Below are 25,346 nucleotides of genomic sequence, written 5' to 3'. Positions count from 1 at the left end.
GCTCTGGTGCTTGTAAATGAGCCTCAGACAGGGTTCACGCTTGCTTTGGAATATGGGGCCAGGGCTAAGAGACTACTCAATATGAGGCAACTCCGGTCTGTATTACACTATTTTAACCCTCACAAAGACTTCTTTCCTCAATCCTAAACTTCTCCCATGTCATCAAACATCTGCTGATAAGGCTTCACAGCTCCTTTGAACAAAGGGCAAAAGTCCTTAAGCAGCCTGAAAAGGCTCAGCATGATCTACTTACTACCTTACCTCTACAGTCATCCTCAGCCACTCCCCCTTCATTTTTCCCAAGCTGAATTCCTTCCTGTTCCTACTCAGGGCTTTCACATATGTTGGCCTCTTTGCCTAAGATGCTCTTCCCCCTACTCTTTACCTGGCTGTCCTCTAGTTACCCTCAGGTCTCAGCTTTCAAGTTGACATCCCCATCTCCACCCATCTAGGCTAGATGCCCCTCCTCTGTGCTCCCATAGCTCCCTGTACTTCTGTATTTCTGTATCCTAGTACTTATCACTGTATTGTAGTTGCCTAGTTACTTGCCTCTATCCCCCACTAGGCCGTAAGCATTGTGGGCAGGGACCATGTTTTATTCCCTGATGTTTCGCCAGGGTCTAGCACAGTGCCTGGCAAATAAAAACACTCAGTAAATATTTGCTGTATGAATGACTGGATGATGGAGATCAGTGGGCCCAACCCGCTCTGGGCCCTGTGTTTTAAGATCCATTGCTATCTTGGTGCTAGCCTAAAGGGCAAATAAAGCTTTGGCTCCTACTGGGGCTGGGGGAGGAGAGTAGGCCCTCAGATTGTTTCCGAAACCTGTGACTTCAGCTATCTCGCCCCAGCTCTCCTGAAATGATAGGATTTTGGTGTGTAATTAGACTGAGCGTTTCTCTACCCAGACCACCCTCCTAGAGTCCCCCACAAATTGACCTCACTGGGCCTGCTTTTATGAAAGGTTTATTCCTAGTGCTAGATCCCAATCTTCCAGGGCTCTAAGCACAATTAAACTGGGTGGGTAGGTGAGGGGAGACCCATTCAGATGCAGGGCCAGAAATGGGGCTCCCCATATCCCCACCCCTTTGGTCCCAGTCCCCTTCTCTGCAATGGGCACGCATTGAGGAGGGACAAAGGATATTGGAGGCAACATCGTTGGCCCAGGGGAGCCCAAGAAGAGCTGCCATTGGCTGACAGGGCCTTTTGAGACTCTGCCATTGGTCAGGGGGCACACCCCAGGAACTGGGATAGGCCTGAGGAGTGATGCCATTGGCCAGGGAGTGGTTTTTGTCATAGCCTTTGGCTGTGGAGTGGAAGGAAAAGATCTGGGAATGAAGCCCAGTGGCCAGGAAGATAAAGGACAGGGCAGCAGCTGCTGGGCCTGCAGACCTCCTGTCAGGCCCCAGCCAGGGAAAGGGAACCCAAGCCAGAGCGCAGGTGGCAAGGGATGTCCCATGTCCAAATCTCCCCCACCCTGGGACTGCCCCTCCCAATGTCCTTCTTGACAGCCAGGTTGGGCTGGAGTGGCTCACTGCTCCTCTAGCCAGGAGGGCTTCTCAGCTCCTGGAGGCCGCAGCTTGATGTTGAACTGCTGCAGGGTCTGCTCCAGTTGTTTCTGGTTCCCAGCAAAGTAGGCTGACACGGCATTGTGGAAGAGCAGCAGCTGCTTGTGCATCACCTTGATCTGGGGGTCCAGCAAGGTCAGCTGAGACTGGACTCAGACACCCTTCCTGAGGGGCTATGAGCCTGAGCCCAGACCAGGGGCACATGGACTCTGCTCTGATGGTGCTTTTGGAGTGGGGGCTGACCTCCATCAAGGGGGCCAAAGGATAAAAGCCAGTGTGATAGGAGAAACCGGACTTGATTGGCAGGGCCAGAGGTTCTGGCACCCAAGCTCAAGGGCTGGATTTTTCCCAGTTATGTTCTTGGGATCAGCAGCCAAATCGTCCAATAGGAAAGGGCCGGGGATCAGAGGGAGGGTGACAGGAAAGGTCCAGGGGCTGAGTGGGCTGGGGGAAGATCCCACTCCTTAGCCAGGCTGTATTTCCCCATCCAATAATGGGGAGGGTTTTTTCTTGGGGGGGGGGGTGAGGTCAGTGTTACAGATGGGAAGGTGGGCTGGGTCAAAGGGGTGGGGTTAGCACCTTGTTTTCTTCCAGGAACTTGAGCTTGATGGCCACGTCTCCCCGCAGCTTCTCATATTTGTCCCGATGGGCCTGGAAAGTGGCCTGGGCACTCTCAAGTCGACCACGCATCCCTGCATCACGGGGGCCTAGGCTCAGCTCCTCTAAGTCTGTCCGGTAGGCATCGTATTCCAGCCTGGGGAGGGGGCGATATGGGCTGGTCTCCACCCCTTTGCCCTCCACACATACTCTCCTTTCTTTTCTCAATTCTTATGCCCCTAAAGCTCAAACTTCCACCCATGCCAGCCAACGCCCCAAACCCTAGGCCCTGCCAGTGCCCAGACCTGGCAGCCTCATACTGTTTGACAGTCATGAGTGTGTCTTCCATGGTCTTGGTTACCAACGTATTGATGCTAGAGACAAAGAAGTTCACAGCCCCTAGCAGCGTCTCTCCGTTCTTGCACAGCAGCTTCTGCGTCTCTGCATTGTAGCCAAATTCCTCCTGAGGGCAGAAGGGAGGGACAGGCCTTGAGTAACAGTCGGGGCTGTAGGGGGCCCTTCTTTCCCCTCCTGTCCCGGGAGGAACCAGCCATTGAAAGTGGAACAACCCAGCACTGCCTCCAGCAAGGCTCCCTTAGCCAGAAAGTTAGTGGGGCTGCCCTGGGGATGCCTGGGGCAGGAATGTGGGAGTGAGGGCCTCAGATGAAGTTCACAGGACTGGAATAGGGAAAGCTAGTGAAGCAGGCAAAGGAGGGGCTCCGATTAGGCTGAGCACTGAAGGCATTCTTGTCAATGCAGAGAGGGATACTTGTGATGCACCTGGTGTGCCGCCTGCCCCACCCCCTCCAACTTCTGGACCTCCGTACAAGCCCCTGCCTCCACAGGTGGGTGCTGCTGGGGGCAGAGCTGGGCCTGCCCTGGAGGGGTTCTCCCTCTGGGCTGCAGGAGGGAGGGATGCTGAGGGGTGACTGCCTGGCGGGCCCGGGCCCAGCCCCCAACCCTCTCAGGCCTGGCTGAGGCACCTGAAGCTCTGGGGACTTCTGGCTGAGGTCAGCAAAGGCATCCCCTAGTGCATGCTGGGTCTGCAGCAGGCTGTAGAGGTGGGCTGTCAGTGCCCGGCCCAGCTGCAGGACACTCTCATACTTGCGCTTCGTCTCACGCAGCAGCTCAATCTGCAGCTCTAGCTCCAGGTCCACAGTCCGGGAGCCTCGGCCAAATCGCTCTGATAACAGCTGCTTTGTACACTGATTGGGAAGTGAGGGAATAGGTCAGAGACCCTAGCACCCTGTCCTCCCAAAAGGTACCTACCCCAGCATCCCCAGGCTCCTAGTCTCAGCCATAGATGGGACATTAGGATCTGGAAGATGGGGAAAAGGTACCCAGGGGAGTTTGGGGGAAGGGAGAGGTGCTTGAATCCCACCTTATATGTGTTGATGCCCCATTTCTTGACGATGTCAAACTTCTCTCCAGCGATGCCCCGAGCCACCTCATCTCCGGGGCCAGTAGGAGTGGTATTGTGAGATGGATGGCGGCCAGACCCTAAAGGACCAAGTTCTCTGACACCAGCCTCTCTTAGATACAATCAGACACCTCTGTGGTTCTGCCCATACTTCCCTCCCAGCACATGAAAATGACTTCCCTGAAGGAGCAGAAGCTAGAGACAATTAGATTCTCCTACTCACTAGGAGGAACTCATATATTGTGCCCTGAGACCCAAAACCCAATATACATCCGGCCTCCTTCTGAAGTGGTGGTGGGGATTGAAGAAGGAGGGAAGAGGGAGTTGCTAGTGTACAGGGGTAGAGAAAACAGCAGGAAATAGGCTGAGTATGGGGTGACTGATCAAGGATAGTGTCAAACAGAAAACCCTGCTGACATTCCCATGTGGATACTAGTCAGTGTGAGATTCAGAGCTGTTTGTTCCTCTAAATGTTAGAGTCTAAAGTAAAACTCTGAGAAGCCTCACAAAGTTCCAAATCAGATTCAGGCTCCAGAGTAGGCGGGGGAGGCCCGTGAAACAGAGTTCTTTGCTTGACTTAGGTGGTGACAGCAGAGAAAGGACAAGTGGGGCTAAATGACAAGTGGGAGCAGATGGACACCTCCGGGAACTGGCCTTGGGCTGAGATTCCGTAGGGTTCATACTAACAGAGGTTCCCAGGATCTCCAGACATAATTCAAGCCTCCTTAGACATACTCTATGCTCCCTAGAACCACCACTCTCCCCCTCTCCACTCAAGCTCCCTGTCCTGTTCTGATCATTCATACCTGTGGGGATGAGTCCATCACCAGAGCCCCCATAGCCACCAGACACAATGCTGGTTTCATTGAGGTTGGGTCCTGACACCATCACCTGCTGGAGGTCCTATAGGCCAGAGAAGAGGGGGGCTTCAGGAACATAGGGGCAGCTGAAGCATTTTGGGGGTGAAAACAAGCTTGGATTGAAGCATCATAGAGAGAGCACACAAAGGAAGTCTGCACAGAATCAGAACAAAGATTTGTAAAAAGATTGAAGGGAGACAGGTAAGTTAGGGGAAGGCTACTGGAATAGGGGCGAGAGTTCAGGGTTTAGGAGTTGGGATTCCTCAACTGAAACAATATGAAGAATCAAACAGAAGCACCTGCTCCAGCCCATCATCCTCAGGAAGCTGCCCAGCTTCGCCATTCCCGTGGATGGGGATCTCCATTGTGGCTGCCTTCCCTAGGATCCCGTCCGTCATGGCTAGCGAAGGGACTGGAGTCAAAGTCTCTACCCCAGCGCCCTGCAAAGCCCAACACAGACAGTTCTGGAAACTGGCCAGTACTCCAAAGAGGAAGATCTCCCCTGCCATTTCGGAGGTTGTCCCAGGGCCTCAGTGTTCTGGCGTTTGGCCACTACTCTTACCTGAAGTATATGTATTTCTCCCCTCCAAGGTGCATATTTGTAACACGCACACCCAGGCCTCAGGTGTGCCTGACCTGAGGTCATGTTCTCATGAACCCCCCATCCTACCAGGACTCCGGTGATCATTCATGCATTCAATCACTCAACAGACATTTAATGAGTGCCTACTATGTGTCATGCACTATTCGAGGCAATAGAAATACAGCAGTGAACAAGAGAGATAAAGTCTGTGCTCTCAAGAAGCGTATGCCCATGCAGGTGTTTCTCCCCATCAGGAGATGAACCCCTTTCCCAGGGCTCAGGTGTGTACCCCCATTCAGGTATGTTCACCACTGCTTGGCCTTTCACACTCCTTTAGTGTTTCTTCCTCTTTCCTGCAGGTGGTCTCCCCCTCCTCCATCCCATGCACCTCCTCTTCCTCGGGCCCTCCCCCCTCAGGCCTTAGTTGAATCAGTTGGTATAAGTTCCCGACCTCTGGGAAAAGCCTCTTTTTCCCAGTACATAGGTAGGTGATCCCTTCCAAAGTCAGTTATGTCTCCCCAGGTGTGTGAGTCTCCGCCCTCCCCCCATACACCTGGGCATCAGGTGTGTCCTCATCCTTCCCCAGGGTTCAGAGGCATCTTGTCCTCAGGTCAGGTTCGTGCATTCAACTTGCCCTCGCCCATGCACGTCCCTCTCACCTCGGGCCGGGCCGCTCTTCCCCTCAGGGCGCCAGGCCCGGGCCGCGCGGGGACCTCGGGCTCCAGTTCCCGTCGCGATCCTAGCGGCAGGTCAGGGACTCGGCGGAAGTGACGTCCTCTCCCGGGCAGAAGAAGCCGGCCACGTCGCAGATTATGAGGGCGGAAGTGACGTTACATCTGGGGGCAGGGCGATCCTGGAGCCAACCTCTCTGTCCCTGGGGAGCCACGAGAGGTCACTTCCGGGGCATGACCGAGAAGCTGTGAAGGAAGTGACGTAGGGCACGGGCCGGTGGCGTGATGGAGCAGCAGCAGCAGCAACAGCAGCAGCAGCAGCTCAGAAACGTGAGTGGGAGCTTTAAGGCCATGCGTTCAGCTAGCATCCCTGTCTGCATGGCGGGAACTCCAAGGAAACAGGCATCAGAGGGCTGGGAACGTCGGGCCATGGGGTGCGGTCCTGGGAGAGCTCGGGCGGCGCGGCCTTGAATTGAGATGTGGCCCCTCTTCGCTGAGTTCCTTGTCCCCTTTCTTCCCAGCTGCGGGACTTCCTGTTGGTCTACAATCGGATGACGGAACTCTGCTTCCAGCGCTGCGTGCCCAGCCTGCACCACCGAGCTCTGGATGCTGAGGAGGTTAGGTGGGGGAACTGAGTAGGGAGATTACCCTCGATCCTCAGAGTTAACCGTAGACTGCTTCCCTATTCTGCCACTTCCCCTACCTCTGGCCCTGGCCTTTCTACGATTCTCGCCCCTAGGCTGGGGATGGGAAAGAAGGAGACGGACCTGACAAGACACCTTTGGCTTCTACTTCCACCCTGTCTTCCTTCCAGGAGGCCTGTCTGCACAGCTGTGCTGGGAAGCTGATCCATTCCAATCACCGCCTCATGGCCGCTTACGTGCAGCTCATGCCTGCCCTGGTACAGCGCCGCATCGCAGACTACGAGGCTGCCTCATCTGTGCCAGGTGTTGCTGCTGAACAGCCCGAAACCTCGCCATCAGGGAGCTAGCCGTCCCCAACCCCGGGAAGGGAGGCACTGGATGGACCCTCAAATTTAAGGAACCAGTGGACCTTGGGCTGGGTGCAACCTGTATATAGTAAGTGAGGAGTTGCCTGAGAGCTGGGTACTGTTGCTCCTTTTCCTGGAGCTAATAAACCCACTTTTACTTTGTTTGGTTTATATTCTGGGCAAGGAAGCTTTGCCCACTTGATTGGCACCATCTTTATTATTCTGTCAGGATGCTTCAGCCCTGGCAGCAGAGAAATTGCCTTCAATGTGTAGAAGAAAAACCTCAGCATTCCCAGGCACCTGGTTAAAGCGACGTCTGTGGGTACAACTTTAAGACTGGTAATAGCGACAAGAAGTTGGTTTCTGCCCAGATGACAGAAAATGGGAACTCTGTCTAGCTGTTCTTAAATCTGTCTGACTTAAATGGCTCACTTAGAGATATCTAAGGACAGCAGATTAAGAATCCACAGGGCTTTTAGGCGCTACCTCCTGGGAAGTCAGTAGCCTCAGACAGAGATGAAACCTGTAAGAATTCTGGAGTGTTCTGGAAAGTCAACCACTTCCTCAAGTTGTTACTTACTTAATATTTTCTGTCTTCTTAGGATGAGCAGTAAAATCTTTAAACAAAGAAGATCTGTGTACTTGTCTTCAGGAGCAGTCAGAAAGGGGAAAACTTGTGGAACCATATTCTGCAATACAGTCAGACTCGAGGAATAAAAACCTAAGGGAGGGGCTTCCCTGGTGGCTCAGTGGTTGAGAATCTGCCTGCCAATGCAGGGGACACGGGTTCGAGCCCTGGTCTGGGAAGATCCCACATGCCGCGGAGCAATTGGGCCCGTGAGCCACAATTACTGAGTCTGCGTGTCTGGAGCCTGTGCTCCGCAACAAGAGAGGCCGCGATGGTGAGAGGCCCGTGCACCGCGATGAAGGGTGGCCCCCACTTGCCGCAACTAGAGAAAGCCCTCGCACAGAAACGAAGACCCAACACAGCCATAAATTAAATAAATAAATAAAATTAAAAAAAAAAAAAAACCTAAGGGAGAAGTAGATGGTGATGGTTATGGGAAAAAAAGGAAGAAAGCCAAATCTTCAGGACTTCTTGAATGTTACCTTAATGTCTCACTGCTTGTCTGTAATCTCCTGATTCCATCTCTTCGTCTACCCCACATTGTTCCCACTGTGCCTGTTCTGTGATTTCTAATTCCAACCTGTCTGTTCTTTCCTCATTATTTCCCTCCATGTGGAATTTACTTCTGTATTCAGCAATCTGAGTGGCCTATCCATCACTGAATTTTCTTGCCATTTTTGTGTCCTTTTTGTATCAGCTGTTTTAACATTTCTGTTCCTCTATTCACACTGCTAGAGAAAAACAAAGCTGTGTAGTGAATGCCACTAAATATTCAAGGTCTCCAACCTCAACCAAGCCCTCGTTACAAACAAGCAACCCTTTGTGGGTTCCTGGTCTGTTTGCTCTCCTAATCACTACGGCAGTTATTTTACACCTTCATTGCTCTCCTTAATCCCCTACCTCACCCTCGACTATTCCCCATCAGGTGACCATGTTTGATTTTTAAAATGGAAGTAGAACTTCTTAGACATTGGCTTCCACAATCATTAAAAAAAAAAAAAAAAAAAGAAGGAAATAAAAGAAAACTTATAACCATCCACAAAGCAGATGTTTTCTCTCCTGTACAGATCAGGACGTTGAAATTCTCTGGTAGCAGACCTGTCTTTAAAATCCTCTACTACACCAGGCTGCCTTTCAAAATATCTGTTGAGCACCTGCTTTGTATAGGTTCTGATCTTGGTATTATCCCCACTTAACAGATGAGGAAGCAAGAATTCAGTATGTACCAGAAGCCCACCTTATACACAGTTACCTATTGAGAAAAGTGGCTCTAATCAGCTTTTTGCCTCATTAGCTGAACAAATCTTGAACAGAAAGGCTTGCTAAGACCCTTCCTTAATAAAAAAGCTGTTGACCAGGAACTTTCCTACTGAGTGGCTTCATGTCTGCCCAATAAAGTTCTCTCCTTGAAAAGTGTAAATGCAGGTAAAACAGCTTGTGAACTTTGCAATTCCCAGAGACAGGAATGGAGACCTGGGATATTGTTGTGATGGTGGGAGGATTCTTCTACATCGATTTTTTCTTTTTTTTTTAAATTTCAGTGTGTGCTGTGTACCTTGTTTTCTTTTTTTTGTTGTTATAAATGGATGGGCAGTTAATTGAACCCAGTGTTTATATTTTATTTATTTATTTATGGCTGTGTTGGGTCTTCATTTCTGTGCGAGGGCTTTTCTCCAGTTGTGGCAAGCGGGGGCCACTCTCCATCGCGGTGCGCGGGCCTCTCACTATCACGGCCTCTCTTGTTGCGGAGCACAGGCTCCAGACGCGCAGGCTCAGTAACTGTGGCTCACGGGCCCAGTTGCTCCGCGGCATGTGGGATCTTCCCAGACCAGGGCTCGAACCCGTGTCCCCTGCATTGGCAGGCAGATTCTCAACCACTGTGCCACCAGGGAAGCCCCCTACATCGATATTTATGTATATCCCTGCAATAAACTTCCATTGTGAATTATCTATGTTTCCATGTCACATAATTAGTAATTGCTGGAGAAGGGCTAGGAACACAGATCTGTCTGACTCTAAAGCCTGTGTCCTTTGAACTTCCAGAGCTTATATTTGCCTGCTCATCTGCAGTCAACCTTTCCCTAGGCATGGAAAGACAAGTGTCCCTCAATCTGATCCACCAAGACTTTTTAATCTCTTCTTTCCTTTCTGTTTATAAATAGGTTCAATACTTATGAAAAGAACCTTATTCCTACTATCTGTCTTCCCTTGTCACTGAAATCTCCTTCAGGTCTTACCATAACGTCTTAGCCATTGTTACAATGAGCAATGTGATGTTTCAGGCACAACACGAGGGTAAATGTTGACAAAGCTTTATCCCTTTATCACAAACGTATTTGAGACAGGGTTCTTGCTATTGTGGCTTCAGAACTTAACTGCCTACTCCTTTGCAAAGTCTAATTCCTTTGAGCCTATTCAACTATACCACCCTCTCTTATTACTTATCTGTAGTAACTGCCACTCTCCTACTTTCCTCTACATAGCTGGCTCTTGGTCTTCCTATCCACCTCTTGATACTTTAATGTTGCACAAGACAGTCCATTCTGTTTTTGTCTCTTAGTTCCTTGACCCAATCTCTAATGATTTCTACTCTGTCTCAGCTACTCTTACTTACATCCTTTCCATTGTCACCACCCCAAACTGCTCCATCTTCAAAGCACTGTTACTTGCATCTTATTCACTGACTGTATTCCTTCCACTTTGTTTATTGAACTATTCCTCTACCATTTTTTTATTTAATTTCACTGCAGCATTCAGACCATTGCTTCTACATTCTCTCCATTAACACCTTCCTGTCTTTAGATTCCTGTCGAGCTTAAATTCTAGTCATTCTTGGGACTTCGCTGGTCGTCCAGTGGTTGAGACTCCGCACTTCCACTGCAGGGGGCCTGGGTTCGATCCCTGGTCTAGGAACTAAGCTCCTGAATGCCATGGGGCGTGGCCAAAAACAAAGTCCTTATTAAATTCTAGTAATTCTTTTGGAATAGGCTAAATTTCCTTCCCTCTCATTTCTTTGTTGGACTTGGGTAAAATGAAACATTTGTGCCTGCATTTGGACATCTAAAAACCGCCCAAGGTAATCACTATAGAGCAGATTTATATCGCTATGAATCCATGGTTATCAACTTCAAATGGAGTCTGAGGTCCTGTAATCCCACTAGATTTTTCTAGTCGTCTTTCCTGTTCCCTGCAATGACTATTTCAAACCAATATTCTTCTTATATAAATTTTTTTATTTTATTTTATTTTTATTTATTTATTTTTTGGCTGCATTGGGTCTTCTTTGCTGCGCATGGACTTTCTTTAGTTGCGGTGAGCGGGGGCTACTGATCGTTGCGATGCGCGGGCTTCTCATTGCGGTGGCTTCTCTTGTTGCGGAGCACAGGCTCTAGGTACGTGGGCTTCAGCTGTTGTGGCACGTGGGCTCAGTAGTTGTGGCGCATGGGCTCTAGAGCGCAGGCTCAGTAGTTGTGGTTCACGGGCTTAGTTGCTCCATGGATCTTCCTGGACCAGGGCTTGAACCCATGTCCCCTGCATTGGCAGGCAGATTCTTAACCACTGCGCCGCCCAGGAAGCCCCAAACCAATATTCTTAAGCCTCTTATTATCCCCAGGATTCTCTTCACTTTCTGCAAGTAACCTTATTTTAACTTCATAGGCAAAAGTAGAAGCTATCAGTTAGGAGCTCCTGCAACATCTTGCAACTCAAAACTTGGTCACCCATCTACATCAGCATCATTCTCTCTTTCCCTCCCGTCTAAACAGGACAAGTATCCCTCTTAAGGCCAGTGCCTATTCCTGTGCACTGAATCCTAGTCCTTCCTTCTTTGGAGATCTCTGACTTTTTCCCACTTTACTAAATTCTCATCAATGTTTAACCATGCCAAAGACTCCGTTACAACAAACAAACCACTCTACCTCACAGGTACCGTCCAGTTTTTTTCCATTTTACAGCTAAACTCAAAACAGTGGATACTTTGGTCTTCTCCATTCCCACTTCTCCACCCACTCTATTTTGACTTCTGTAACCTTTATTCTATTGAAATAGTTCTTCCTGAGGTCACCCTAGCTCACCAAGTGACCTTCATATCCCTGAATCCAGTGGTTATTTCCTCAGCTTACTTCACTTCTTAGTGGCATCTGGTACTATCGACTTGTTCCTCATGGACACTCTCACTGGTGTCTGTGATTCCACTCGTGTTTTCACTGCTACCTCTGGCCACATCTTCTTAGCCTCCTTTGCAGGCTTACCCACCTCCAGCCATTAAATCTAAAAGTTTCTCAAGGTCCTATTATTTCTCAGTGTAATTTTTCTGGGATTGTTTCATCCCCATTTTGAGCGTTAGTCACTGATAATTCAGATCTCTCCTCTGAGCTACTCGATTTGACATCTCCACTTAGGTGTTTCAGAAACATCCCAACTCAACATGTTTCCTCATAAACTTTCCTCCTATGCCTGGTACTCAACCAGTTGCAGAAACTAGAAACCTCACTCAATTACCAAATCCTATCAGTTTACATTTCTAAAAGTCCCTTGATTCTGTCTGCTGCTCTCCACCTTCACAATCTCCCACCAAGATTACTGCAATTCCTGCTTCTTCCCATATCCACTTCTGCACCCCTCCAATCTGTTGTCCATTCATTGGCCAGATGACACAAACTGAGGCTTAAAACCTTGCAGTAGCTCCCCATTAGGATTCAAAACTGACATTCTACACATGACCTACAAGGCCTTGCATGATCCAGCCCCCCCCCACCCCCCCGCCCACCTACCTCAGCTTAATCTTGTCAGTAACTGTCAAACACCGGACAGTTAATGCTGTTTGTTGAACTGAATTGAATGGAACTGAACCACATCTCACTCCCTCTCTGTATTCTAACCACTCTGGCCTTTCAGTTCCTCTAACCAGTCATACACTACTCCATCTCAGGGCCTATCTGCTGTCTCCTGACTTGGAATGCTTTCCCCCTTACTCTCCCTACCTAATTTCTACTCATTCTTGAGTACTTAGTTCAAAGACTGTGTCCTCAAATAACACTTCCCAAATTCCAGCTCCCATAAATGCTCATGTTTTTGGCATGTAGCACTTGTACACTTGGTAATGATCAATATAAACCCCATGAGGTCAGAGTCCTTGTCTGTATTGCTCACTGTTGTATCCTCATTACAGTGCCTGGCACATAAAAGTGCTTGATAAATATTTGTTGAATGAGCATCTTTCAGTCTCTTCCTAGCTCAATCAACTGTTTATATAATGAGAGAAAGGCTTTTTATCAGAAGGGACAGCGATGAATCTGCATTTAACCTTTGACCTTTTGCCAATGATTTAGAGGTGTTTTTCATTCAAACCTTCACTTTTTGTATCTTTCTCCCTTAAGCAGATAAGTCAACACCTAAAAGCCTCCATCTGCAGCAAATCATTCAGACCTTGTTATGAGGGATTCTTACCAGTCATTTACCCAGTTAAAAATTGGAGGTTCTGGGCTTCCCTGGTGGCGCAGTGGTTGAGAATCTGCCTGCTAATGCAGGGGACACGGGTTCGAGCCCTGGTCTGGGAAGATCCCACATGCCACGGAGCAGCTGGGCCCGTGAGCCACAACTACTGAGCCTGCGCGTCTGGAGCCTGTGCCCTGCAACGGGAGGGGCCGCGATAGTGAGAGGCCCGCGCACCGCGATGAAGAGCGGTCCCCACTTGCCGTAACCAGAGAAAGCCCTCGCACGAACCGAAGACCCAACACAGCCAAAAATAAATAAATAAATAAATAAATAAATAAATAAATAAATAAATAAATAAATAAATAAAATTGGAGGTTCTGTTACTAAGAAGGAAGAGGAGAATGGTTACTGGGAGACACCTGCCAATCCATTTTCCGTACTAACCAAGAGTGATTCATGTAAAATATAAAATTTAACCATGGTACTCATCTACTTAACGCCTTCCATGACCTTCAGACTCCTTAGCCTCACAATGGAGGCTTTCTCTGATCAGGTCCTAGATGACCTCTCTGGCCTCATCTTCAGCCAGCTTTTGATTATCTTATCCTCGTTATAAAAGAATTGATTTATTTGTAGTGTTCAGACACATCATGCTAATTCTGGACTCTTTCCTTTTCTGGGTATGGCCCACATTCATCCATATATTTATATATTTCACAAATACTTGAGAGACTGCCTTTACCAGCATTGTTAAGCCCTGCAGATACAGAGGTGAACGAGAAAGATGCAATCGTCGTTCTCTTGGAACTTAACATGGATATGGTGAAGGTCAATATAGAACAAGTAATTGCAACCGTGACGTATGTCAGGAAGAAGAAATGTGTGTGGTAATGAGAACAGACAGTAGTACTAACTTAACCCATGTGTGGGATGAAGAGGAACTTCCCTGAGGAAGTGATTTTGAAGCTGAGATTTGAAGGATGAATTAGAATTAACCAGGAAATAGACAGAGGGAAGGGCTGCCCTCCTTTCCTTCATGTCTTTGCTTAGATGCCACCTTTTATTAAGGCTTACTCTGATTACCCTATTTAAAATTGCAACCCATCCTCTCCTTGGACATTCCTGATCCTCTTTTTTTCCCACAGCACTGTCACTTCTTACATACTACATAGTTTGCTCATTTTGTTTATTATTTATTATTTGTGTCCTCCCCCACTAGAAAGTCAGCTCCATAAATCAGGAATTTTTGTCAGTGTTATTATTTTGTACACTGATATAACCAAACACCTAAATTGGTGCCCAACACAATTGATACTCCACAAATATTTGTTGATAAGTGAAGGCAAGAGAGAATATTTCCAGAGCAAAGGTCTAGAGCTTGGCTTTAGAGGGAGGAGGATCGTCTCTTATTGGTAACAGGAAGGAGGGAGGAATGGATGAGATCAGATCTAAGTAGTTTTTTGATTTGGTTTTGGAAGATTGAGAGTTCCTTTTAAATAGCTTGTGTAACAGTTAGTTTTATGTGTCAGTTTGGCTAGGTTACAGTACCCAGTTATTTCATCAAACGTTAATAATAGAGGTATTGCTGTGATCGTATTTTATAGATGTGGTTAACATCTATAATTAGTTGACTTTAAGCAAAAGAAACTTCCCTCAATAACGTGGGTGGGCTTCATCTAATTAGTTGAAGGCCTCAAGAGCAAAAACTGAGATTTCCCAGAAAAGAAATTCTGCCTCAAGATTGCAACATTAACTCCTGCCTGAGTTTCTAGCATGCTGACCTGCCCTATAGATTTTGGACTTACCAGCGCCACAGTTGTGTGAGCCAGTTCCTTAAAATCAGTCTCTCTCTCCCTCTCTCTCTCTCTCTCTCTCTCTCTATATATATATATGTATATATCTCTTTCTTCCTCCCTCCCTCCCTCACTTCCTTCCTTCCTTCCTCTGTCCCTCCCTCCCTCCCTCCATTCCTCCTCTGCTTTTTTTCTCTGGAGAACCCTGACTGATACAGCATCTACATTTTTTTTTTTTTTAAGTTGGAAGTGAAGTTATCATCAGAGAGTAAAGCCAAAGAAAATGGAAGATGAGAAAGTACAGCAGAAGGTTTGAAATAGTCATTGCACAGAATGAGAGAGTGAACTGACAAAAGGAACATAATTAGATTATTAGGTAGTGTTGAAGGCTCAGTAGAGGTTACTGAACAGAATTCCCTTTTGACTTTGTCTGTCTGGAACTTTTTTTAATTGAAGTATAATTGATACACATCGTTATATTAGTTTCAGGTGTGCAACATAGTGATTTGACATTTATATCCCTTATGAGATGATCACCACAATAAGTCTAGTCACCATCTGTCACCATTTAAAGTTATTACAATATTATTGACTGTATTCCCTCTTCTGTGTATTACATCCCCATAACTTAATTTATTTTATAACTGGAAAAAACTATTATTTTAAGGCCTAAAACTTTAAGGCCTACTGTAACTCTTCCTTGCCCTTTCCAGGAAGGATTCTTTTTTTTTTTTTTTTTTTTTTAAAGATTTATTGATCGATTGATTGATTGATTACTATGTTGGGTCTTCGTTTCTGTGCGAGGGCTTTCTCTAGTTGCGGCAAGCGGGGGCCACTCTTCATCGCGGTGCACGGGCCTCTCACTATCGCGGCCTCTCTTGTTGCGGAGCACAGGCTCCAGACGCGCAGGCTCAGTAATTGTGGCTCACGGGCCCAGTTGCTCCGCGGCATGTGGGATCTTCCCAGACCAGGGCTCGAACCCGTGTCCCCTGCATTGGCAGGCAGATTCTCAACCACTGCGCCACCAGGGAAGCCCGGAAGGATTCTTATTTGTGCCCTCATTGAACCCTTTTATGTCTCGTTCACCATTATGTCCACAGCACTTGGTAGAGTGCCATAAACAACAACAAAAACACATGGCTCACACAAATCAGTTATATCACGTGTGTATTATCTACCAGGCTCTAGTCTAAGCATTTTATATACATTAACTCATTTAATTCTCACAACAACCCTGTAAAGTAGGTACTACTATTATCTCCATTTTACAAAAAAAAATAGAATTGCAGTAAAATATCCCACGACTAGCAAGTGGTGGAGTCAGGTTTTCAATCCAGTCAGTGTGACTTCCAGAGTCTGTCCTCTTTCTCACTAATGAAGATTGATTGCTATACATTTATGCGTTTGTTCCACAAATATTTTCTGATGTCCTACTCATGGTGCCTAGCACTAGGGGCTGGTGGTACAAAAGAGAGCAGTCAGAATCTGCCACCGTGGAGCTTATACTTCTAGTCAGGGGAAACAGACAATAAGCAGTTAAGTAAGTATTGATATGAGATGGTAATCAGTGCTATGGGGAAAATGAATGCAGGGTAAGAAGGATAAGGAAGGTGGGGAGAGTTGCTATTTTAGGCTAGGTTGTCAGAGAAGAACTCACTAATGAGGTCTCCTTAAGCAGAAACTTGAAATGAGGGAGTAAGCCTTGTGGACATCTGGAAAAAGAGTGTTCACTGTGGTATCAGCCACTACTTGCCCACAGCATCCATTGTCCCCTTCTTCCTTTACTAATAGAACCCCTGACTTCAACCTGGGCAGATGGTGGCTGAAAATAAAGATCAGATTTTGCAGCTTTCCTTGCAGCTAGGTGTGTCCATGTGATTGAGTGATGCATGCATTGTCAGGTTGTGCCCTTAAGGGTAAGGGTGTGCCTTCTCCTACTCTTTCCCCCATCTCACTACTTGGGATGGGGCCCAACACACATGGTGGTGAACTGTCTTGGACCTTGAAGATAAGGACCACTTCCTTGGAGAAGGCAGAACAACTAAAAGTCTGCCATATTAGCCCTGGAGTACTTATTCCTGGACAGTTGTGTGAGAGAAAAAGTAAGCTTCTATTATGTTTAAGCCATCGTATGTTTGGGGTCTTTTTGTTACTACAGCATATATGTAGTAGACAGAATGTTAACATGGTGCCCAAGATTTCCCACCCCCTGTGTACACACCCTGTATAATCCCTAGGACTGTGAATAGGACAGATTTTACTTCTGTGATTAGGTTGTATTATATGACATACTTGACTGTAAGAAAGGGAGATTATCCGGGTGGGCCTGGCCTAACCACATGAACTTTTTAAAAGCAGGGAGTTTTCTCTGGCTGGTTGCAGAAGAGAATGTCAGAAAGATTTGAAACATAAGAAGGATTTGAGGCACTGTTGCTGGTTTGAAGATGAAGGTGCCCATATGGCAAGGAAGACAGGTGGCCTCTAGGACCTGAGAGCGGCCCCTAACTGAGGCCCAGGAGGACACAGGGACCTCAGTCCCACAACCGCAAGAAACTGAATCCTGTCAACAACAAGAATGAGCTTGGAGGAGGATTTTCCCCCAGAGCCTCCAGACAAGAACTCAGCCCAGCTGACCTTTCAGGCTTATGATATCCTGAACAGAGAACCCAGTCAGGCCATGCTGGGCATCGATGTACAGAACTGTGAGATACTAAATGGATGTTGTTTTAAAGCTGCTTAGTTTGTGGCAGTTGGTTACACAGCCACAGAAAACTTCTCTGTCTTCTAAATGAACCGTAAGCAGAGACGTACTGTATGAAGGCTCTGGGGGTGGGGGTGGGGCATGCTCAGTGTGATCCAGGCACAGAGGAGTGGTGTGAATAGGGATAGAAGGACAAAAGGCCACAGAGGTAGCAGCCAGCTGATCAGATAGCAAATTGTAGCCTGTGTAGGACTTCGGCTTTCCTGAGGGAATGAGATGATAAGGCATTAGTGAGTTTGAGCAGAGGAGTGATAGGATCTGCCTGTATTTGAAAAAGGTCACTGGCTGCTCTGAAAAGAGCAGATTGTAGGGGCAAGGGAGGAAACAATGAGACCAGTTAGAAGTCTATGGAATAATCTAGGTGAGAGGTGATAGTGGCCTAGACCAAGGTTTAGCTCTTAGGGTGGTGAGAAATAGTTGGATTTTGGATATATTTTGAAGCTATAGCTTAACAAAATTTGCTAAAGCATTAGACGTGGGATGTGTGTGGGGGGAGAGGGGAGTCAAAGGTGACACTAAATTTTGACCCAGGCAACTGGAAAAATGGACTTGTTATTTACTGAGATGGGGAAGACAGTGAAAGGAACAGGTTTATTTGGGAGGGAGGCAGTTAGGAGTCTGGTTTCGGACATTTTAAGTTTTTAAGTTTGGGATTCTTATCAGATATATAAAGCAGAGGTGGGACTCTATCACGTGCTGAATTTCTATTCATTGTAATCATTCAGGCGTTCCCCCCACCTCCAACCCCCATTTTGAGCTCCCTTCGATCAAGGAGTTTGTCTCGTTTGGGTTTTTTGCAGGGGGTGAGGTGGGCTAGGCGGATTCGTGCGAGTGCGTGTTGGGTTGGGGAGTGTCCCAAAGACATAGCTTGCTGGTGCCGGTGGCAGCTTACAGGCTCAGTAATAGATAAACAGGCACATGCATTACACCTGCCCACGATGCCCTCAGGATTGCGACTTCCCCAGATCAACCACGTAGCTCTTTTCCAGACCCAACCAGTCAGACTGCCTGTTCCCAAGGCCGTAGGTTCGGCCTGGGCTCGGCCCCTCCCCCCAGGCCCCGCCCCTTTCTGGCTTCACCCGCGCTCTGAAAGGAGGCTCGGGCCTCAAGCGATCCTGTAACTGTTCTAACCGCTGGGAGCGGGTGGAGCTGCGGGTGAGTTTGCTGCTGGGCATCAGCTTCCTTTCGCACCGCTCCCCGCACCGCCCCCAAGACACCCACTCTCGCCACTGCCCCCAGGCATGTCCTCTCCTGCGCTCCTACGGATCCTCCTCCCCTCCCTTCCCCTCCTCTTCCTTCTCCTTTCCTCCTCCTTCCAGCCCAGCCCTCTCCGCTCTACCCCGCGCCCCACTCCATCCAACCAAGTAGTTCTCTGTACCCACTCCTCTGCTTTCTGTCCTCAACACATCCCTCGGCCCATGGGCAAATGGGACTGCAACTTTGCTGCCTCTGAGTGACGACCTGTTCCTCCCTTCAGGCGATCGCCAGGCTCCAGTCCCAGTGACAGTTCCCTGCTGTCCTAAGGTCCTCTGAGTGAGCCCTTTCGGTGTGTGTGTCTACAAGTGATCACACGTGTGTGTGCCAGTCTCTGGGTGGAGGTGGCTGTGAGTAGAGCGAGCCTGTGCCTAGGACCCAAGTCTAAGTTCATCCATTTCTCCAGCAGGCACTTCCCCATGAAACCTCACCAGCAGATACCGCTCTCTTCCCTTCCCTTGCCTCCCGTGCCTCTTAGGCCAGGTGAGGGGACAGTGTTCTGGGCAGTGGGAAGGGACTTTTGTGCAGGGAGGGCCCTACCTCTGTCATGGGCCTGCTTTTTACCAGTCTTTGGGGGAATCTGGGGGGTCGGTTGAGGGTCTCAGGAAAGGCCCTCTGCTGGTCTAGCTCTGCCCTGCAGCTCCATCCATTTTCCTGTCCTAAGTCCCTCCCTTCCCCTTTCTCCCAATCCCTTTGACCTTGCCCAGAGCCTAAGCCCCCTTTCTCTTGCCCTCTCTTGGGCTGAACTAAGCAGGTGAGATCCAGCAACCACGAACCTGGAACTGGCAGTCGGATCCTGAGCAGTGGGCGGGGTCAGTTCGACAGCAGTTGAATGCCTGGCTCCTCTTGGTCTCGGATGAAGAGGCATCATCTAGAGCCCTTGAATCTCGGCACTCTGTAGGTGTCCTAGACAAAGCAGAGCAGCCCTGGGCCTGTCAGGGAAAACAGAGGCAGTTCCTGAAGGCAGTGACTCGGTCAGGGCGGCCTGCAGTGCTGGAGCTCCTGGTAGCTGAGCTCCAAACTCTGTTCTCAGCAGTGCTGCAGGATGGCAGCCCCGCAGCTTGGTACTACGTGTACGCAGTGCTGGGTCTGCTGCCTCCATATCGTGCGCTGCTTGTTGGTCGCCTTGATTTGCTGCCTTTCGTGGAGCGGCTGTACCGCTGGGCACCCTGGGTCCAGGCCCAGCTCCAGCTGGACCTGCTAGATGCCATAGACCAGGCCTTTCCCCGAGACATCTCCTTGTTAGAGGGCACCTCCCATGTTGGCTGCTATCCCCAGAAGCAGAGGTTCCATCACGGGCCCCCACGCCCAGCCTGCCCCTTTGTGCAGGCCCGGTGGGGAGGGCAGCAAGTAGAGGAGGGGTTGGCCACATGGCTACGACCACTGACACTGCCTGAGCTACAGCACAGCCTGGGTATTGTTGGTACGGAGATGGCCCTGGAAGAGGCCCACTGGCTAGATGGCCTTAGCCTCCTGCCCTTGGCACTAGCGACGGACATCCCTGTACAGTATGAAAGCAGTGACGGCGACAACGCAGAAGAGGAGCCTGTCGGAAGAAGAGAGACTAAGTAAGTGAGGGACCTAGTCTGGGGCTTTGAGCAAAGGAGAGACAGAACCCTCTTCCCTTCTGTCTGCAAAATAAACCCAGTGGTCTCAGTGTTAATCCCCATAGGGAAATGCAGAAATGAATGGAAATCAAAAGTCAACGACGAGGAAGCCAAAGCTTCAGACAATAGCTTGAGTTTCCAGAGTTTCTAGACTTCTTTTTCATATAGTGCTTAGTTGTTTTTCTCACTTGTTCGTAATCTCTGAGTCTTGCCTCTGGGCCTACCCAGTGCTGGGTGCTGGATGTTTGATCCAGGTCCTTCCCTCGGGACGCCCCTAGGTGAGTGCTTGTCTGAGGGCCCTTCCCACTCACGTCTGTGCGAACTAAGCCAGCTCCAAGGCACATTACAGTTGGCAGCACTGACAGATAGGACTTTCATTCTGACCTTCCAGAGCCTTCTTCCTACCCTGTGAGTGAGGGGATCCTGGCCCCTGGAGTGGTGATTTTCTCCCCAGTCTGGCTCTCATTGCTCTCTTCAGGGTTTCAGAATGCCTACAGAGAACCCCTCTTCTGAGAGTTCTCTAACTCTAATCTTGGAATTTCTCCCTGTCCTCTGGCCAGCTTGTCTGTGACATATTCACTGTCTGGGAAGAAGGGTAGTTTTACGTTTAATCTAGCTTGGCTTTCTCAATTTTTGCTCTAAGTTAATGGCTGGGTCAAGTTTTTCCTGAAGTCTTACTGGTGGGCAGATAGGCAGGCTCCTGGGGGCCTGATGACAGGTGGCCAGTGCCAACAGTGTATGCCGTCAGTAACCCCAGCAGACTCTTCTTTTTCAAAGATCTTCCCTGTGCCCTAAGTATAAGTCTCCTTTCCTGGGGGAACCTAACTTGAGTGAGAATGGGCTGAGATGTTGGCAAGAAGCCAAGTTCTTTGTCTTCTCTTTGGAGCTGGCGGTAAACCTCTGAGGCCTAGCTAATGTGACTTAATTTGTACCATGTTCCCCAGGACTGGCCTCCCAGGCATTGATACATTCAAGAAGTATTATTGGTTATCTAATATATATCAGGAACTGCTAGATGGTGAGGATACAGAAGTGGTAAGATAGACTCAAGCTCTTCCCTGGGGTTTTACAGCTTAGTTAAGGGAGATAGATGTTAAGTAAGTTGATTTAAGTAAAATATCATGTTAAGTAAGTTGATTTAAGTAAAATATCATTACAATTTGTGTTAAGTGCTATAAAAATCAAAGAACACTGCCTTTCCCCTGGCTGTTCCTCTGGGGTGTGTGTGTGTGTATACACATCAGAGTTAGGGGAAAGCACATCAGAGGAGTTTGGGTTTAGATTAGGGTTAACAAAATATCTTGAAGATTAGGAGGTGAAATAAAGAGGAAAGTTTCAAGGAGGAGGGAGCAGTCAGTAGTGTTAAATGCTACTGAGGCAAGTAAGAAAAATCTGAAAACTACTCATTGAATTTAGCAATAAGGAAGAGGTTGGTGAGAGTGGTTTCAGTGGAGTTTTGTGAGGAGGAAGGCAGATTGTAGTGTGTACAGGAGTGAATGGAAGGTGAAGAAGTGGAAATCACGTTTTGTTATTCTTTCATGAAGCTTGGCTTGAAAGGGAAAGAGAGAGATTAGGACAGCAGATTGAAAGAATAGTGGTATCTGAGTAGGACTCAAAAAAATGAAGAGATGTTTATAGTCTTTAAGACAGTGCTTGAGAAGTAAGTGCTCAATAAATATTTGTAGAGTTAATGACTAAATATCGGCTAACAATCAAAAGAAGAAGAGATTGAAAATACATCATGAAGGGAACTTCCCTGGCGGTCCAGTGGTTAAGACTTCACCTTCCAATGCAAGGGGTGCGGATTCGATCCCTGGTTGGGGAGTTAAGATCCCACATGCCTCGGGGCCAAAAAACCAAAACATAAAACAGAAACAATATTGTAACAAATTCAATAAAGACTTTAAAAAAAATGGTCCACATCAAAAAAAAAAAATCTTAAAAAAAGCAAAAATACATCATGAAGACGGGATAAGTGATCCCGAGCACAAATGGAGGAATTAGCCTTGCAGAGAAGAAAGTCACTCCTTCCTCGCAAATTAGGAGACAAGATTAGGATGGAAATATGTACAGATAAATGTGTGGAAAGGCAGCTGAACTTGAGGGAGTTATTTCATGGCTGAGAGCCTCAGTTTTCCCTGGGCAGAGATGGAGGCAGAGAAGGGGACCGGGAGCTCAGCAGGGCTGGGCATAGGGGGGCGGGTGGGTAGGTTGAGGCCTGGAATAGCAGCTGAGGAGACTGCAAGGGGTAGCTCCCTGAGGACTTGTACTAAGACGTCGAGCAGAGTGAGCCCACAGATGAGACTGGACACCAGGAATCTATAGAGGAGCTGATGATATTCCTTTGTTCTGAGATCTTCTGAACCTACTTAGATCATGTAGCACTTTAATTATTGAGGAAATGAATCTTTAATAGCAGTTACACCATTAAGATGTCCTGATCTGACGTCAAAATCATAAACCCTACTGTTGATGTGAACTTTAGAATAGGATTGCATTGTATCCCTGGGGTAACTTGTTCTGTTGATCTAGATTTGGGTCAATTAATGACATGAATATACTTTGACTGATTAATTTTTCAGAGAGTTTTTGGTTTGTTTTATTTTTGTGCTGTAACCAAAATTATTAGTCCAGGTAATTGACTTTTGGCTTCTTGAATAATTAATTTTAATACCAATTTTATCGACTGGTATGGTAGAAGTGTAGGAATATTGATGGTACTGGTGCAGGCTTGAGTGGGCTGAAGGATGTATCATCGGATCCCGGCTGGGAAGAGATGGATGTGAAGCTGGAAGTTGGGTGATGATGGAGGAAGAGTAAGAAAGAATCACAAGCATGGAGGTCACGCAGGGTTGGAAAGCAGGTATAATGGGGGCAAAGATAGGAGATCAAGAACGTTAGGAAGGCTGCCAGAGAGAAGAAATCCAGGACCGTGGGCTGGCAAGGTGATGAGTTGGGACAGCCAAGTATTCCCATTACTTTTACTCAGTATTATGTAATACTGACGTCATAGTAATCACAATCAATCCAGAATGATTATTCACTTATCAGAAAGGGAGAGGTTATTCACGCACAGGTGTACGAATATAGTTGCCTGACTGTATCTCCTCATGGGCTGTATTTGCTCAGTATGTGAACCTTCGGGTGTAGATGGTCGACAGGCTCTGACAAGGTCACATCAGGTCCTCTCAGGCACCTGATCTAGCACCTTTATTCACTGGCCGACAGTGGCCACCCGACCGCTTTGCTCTGCCTCTTCTCTCCTGATTTTTTATCATACAGGTCTCAACTTGACTCGGAAGTTCCTGGGGAGGAGATCTTCCAGAAAAGAAGCACTTGTTTCTTACCGCAGACGTCCCTCCTGGGAAGCCAGATAAGGACCGTAATGAAGACAGAGAGATACCTGAAGAAGATCCACTTCCTCTATCTCAACGTGGCTCTCAGCCGCTACTTTCGGTGAGAGCCCATGCCCAGACCCCTGTCCTACTCCTCCCGCTCCCTGACTTCCTCTCGTGCTGTCTTCCCCCTCCTCCTCCTCTCCAGGCCCGTTCCTCTCCTATCTTTCTCCTCTCCCCTCTCATTTCTCCTCTGTCTCCTGGTTTTCCTCTGTCTTCCCTTCTCCTCAGCCTCCTGTCCACTCTTCACCTCCTCTTGCTTCCCTTTGCTCTCATAGCTTTTTGTCTTAGTCATTCTTTTCTACTTTTTTCTCTGTCTTCTTTGTTCTGTCCTAGAGTGATAGAAACATTTGGTCATCACCTCAGAAGGGAATTTAATGGTGATCTCTTCTAACTCCAATGCAAGAACCCTGGTGTTTGTTTAAATCTTTACACTCTCAGGGAAGCTTTGTGTTTTGCAAGGCATCGTGTTCCTTAGACTACTTTCTTTTAACTTCTACATTTTCGTCCTAATTTTATCTCTGTGTGGTAAAAACAAGTCTCAATCCACATGACTTGAGAGGCATTCATTCACTTTCCTCTATTAGGTCCAAATCTTAGTATTTTTAAATGCTTTATTCAAGTCTCTTCTCTTCCCAGAAATAACAATAACAATTACCATTAATCAAGCTTTTCTATATACATGTGTCATTTAATCCCCACCTACAAGACAGGTGCCATTATTATTTCCATGTATGAGATGAATAGGCTGATGCATAGAGAGGTTAAGTAACTGGTCCAAGACCACATAGTAAGTGATGGAAACAGGACTTAAACCTAGGACTGTCTTAACTCAAAAGTCCACACTGTTAAGCAGTATCTGATACCCACTCCCAGGGAGCCTTATTTCCTGTGTACACTGACCTCTTTCTCCTGAACTTAGGTGGCACTAATGAGCTGTACCATCCATTGATTTACTGATCAGTTCATTTAACGAAAGTTCACTGAGAGCCTTGTGCCAGTTATTAAGCAACTGTCTCTTGGCTCTAGTTCTGCTCTTCTCTCCCTGCTTTGTAATACTGGGGCTGGGACTGCAAACTTCATTTCTCCTTTTTCAGCTAGCTTCCTGTTAGGTTTGATCAATAGGGGGTGCTAGAAGGAGACTGGACAGCCGGATAAGAGGAGAAGGGACTTTGTCCTTCCTTTGTTTGCTCTTCATGTCACTGCCCCAGAAATTGTCCTTCACTCTGGCAGCGGCTGGCAGTTTCTGAATCAGCCTCCTCTGATCCTGAGAGGGACCAACGCCAGCTGGGTAGCATCTTCCCATCAGAGTTGTGAGTCACCGCTCTGCAAGGCGCCCCCCCGCTCCAAACTCCTTATATACTAGTAATAGCCAGGCAGCATCTCCTTCTTAGAGAAACCTCTTCCTTTTGTTCCTCTAGCTCTAGGGCTGGCATCCATTTCCTGCAGTTATTGTCTCTGCGCTTAGTATTCCCTTTTTGCTTTTTAGGTGTCCTATGACACTTTTTCTAAAACACATTTTCTCTGTTAACTTCACTTTGTTGAAATTCCTAATGCAATTTCTGTTTTCCTGACTGGACTCTGTTATAGTACCTGATATTATGAGTGATCCCAGGAAACAATCCTCAAATATGGGATTTTGATATTATTTTGGTAATGTCCTTGGCCTTGGACAGTACCGGCCTCCTTGTTAATGGGAAATAGTATACTAGTAATCCATGACCTATAGTGGCATCACAATTAATTAGTCACTGTGGTTGAAAGTGATAACCTACCTACTGA

At 47.6% G+C, this 25,346-nt stretch overlaps 3 protein-coding genes across 5 annotated transcripts in view; 2 read left to right on the top strand and 1 right to left on the bottom strand.

Moving 5' to 3' along the window:
• Window positions 1-955: 955 nt before the first annotated feature.
• ARFIP2 (ADP ribosylation factor interacting protein 2) lies at window positions 956-5,820 on the bottom strand. The gene is made up of 8 exons (XM_007172840.2): window positions 5,688-5,820; window positions 4,745-4,885; window positions 4,392-4,488; window positions 3,547-3,665; window positions 3,149-3,370; window positions 2,471-2,628; window positions 2,148-2,322; window positions 956-1,687 (listed from the first exon to the last, which is right to left on the bottom strand). Exons 2-8 carry the CDS (start codon window positions 4,841-4,843, stop codon window positions 1,532-1,534), a joined length of 1,026 nt encoding a protein of 341 aa, XP_007172902.1. The 5' UTR covers window positions 4,844-4,885; window positions 5,688-5,820; the 3' UTR covers window positions 956-1,531.
• Window positions 5,821-5,913: 93 nt separating this feature from the next.
• Window positions 5,914-23,576, top strand: TIMM10B (translocase of inner mitochondrial membrane 10B). Of its 3 annotated transcripts, none has more exons than XR_003622475.2 (4): window positions 5,914-6,029; window positions 6,221-6,316; window positions 6,514-6,778; window positions 23,452-23,576. XR_003622475.2 is itself a non-coding variant. In XM_007172837.3 (3 exons), exons 1-3 carry the CDS (start codon window positions 5,985-5,987, stop codon window positions 6,688-6,690), a joined length of 318 nt encoding a protein of 105 aa, XP_007172899.3. In that variant the 5' UTR covers window positions 5,914-5,984; the 3' UTR covers window positions 6,691-6,852. The 3 variants fall into 3 exon arrangements, 1 of the variants encoding a protein (XP_007172899.3); XR_009009187.1 differs by lacking the exon at window positions 23,452-23,576 and adding an exon at window positions 6,920-8,411; XM_007172837.3 differs by lacking the exon at window positions 23,452-23,576 and having other exon boundaries at window positions 6,514-6,852.
• DNHD1 (dynein heavy chain domain 1) overlaps window positions 17,123-25,346 on the top strand; it is an 85,328-nt gene continuing 77,104 nt past the window's right edge. Inside the window, 6 exon segments of the mRNA XM_057553263.1 lie at window positions 17,123-17,239; window positions 18,365-18,463; window positions 18,786-18,808; window positions 19,041-19,045; window positions 19,317-20,130; window positions 23,452-23,625. Of these exon segments, the coding sequence (XP_057409246.1) occupies window positions 17,123-17,239; window positions 18,365-18,463; window positions 18,786-18,808; window positions 19,041-19,045; window positions 19,317-20,130; window positions 23,452-23,625 (1,232 nt within the window).

This window comes from Balaenoptera acutorostrata, chromosome 9 (genome assembly GCF_949987535.1).
Source record: "Balaenoptera acutorostrata chromosome 9, mBalAcu1.1, whole genome shotgun sequence".
Lineage (NCBI taxonomy): Eukaryota > Metazoa > Chordata > Mammalia > Artiodactyla > Balaenopteridae > Balaenoptera > Balaenoptera acutorostrata.
The sequence above is the reverse complement of the archived record's forward strand: the minus strand, read 5'-3'. Positions and strand labels throughout refer to the sequence as shown.

Excerpts from the sequence above, each read along its gene's own strand:
- TIMM10B (XM_007172837.3), top strand. The coding sequence starts at position 5,985 with ATGGAGCAGCAGCAGCAGCAACAGCAGCAGCAGCAGCTCAGAAAC. Across the intron at positions 6,030-6,220 it reads AGCAGCAGCAGCTCAGAAAC|CTGCGGGACTTCCTGTTGGT; the intron begins GTGAGTGGGAGC and ends CTTTCTTCCCAG. Across the intron at positions 6,317-6,513 it reads GAGCTCTGGATGCTGAGGAG|GAGGCCTGTCTGCACAGCTG; the intron begins GTTAGGTGGGGG and ends TCTTCCTTCCAG.
- ARFIP2 (XM_007172840.2), bottom strand. The coding sequence starts at position 4,843 with ATGACGGACGGGATCCTAGGGAAGGCAGCCACAATGGAGATCCCCATC. Across the intron at positions 3,666-4,391 it reads TGATGGACTCATCCCCACAG|GGTCTGGCCGCCATCCATCT; the intron begins GTATGAATGATC and ends TTGGTCCTTTAG. Across the intron at positions 1,688-2,147 it reads AGTTCCTGGAAGAAAACAAG|ATCAAGGTGATGCACAAGCA; the intron begins GTGCTAACCCCA and ends CTGGACCCCCAG.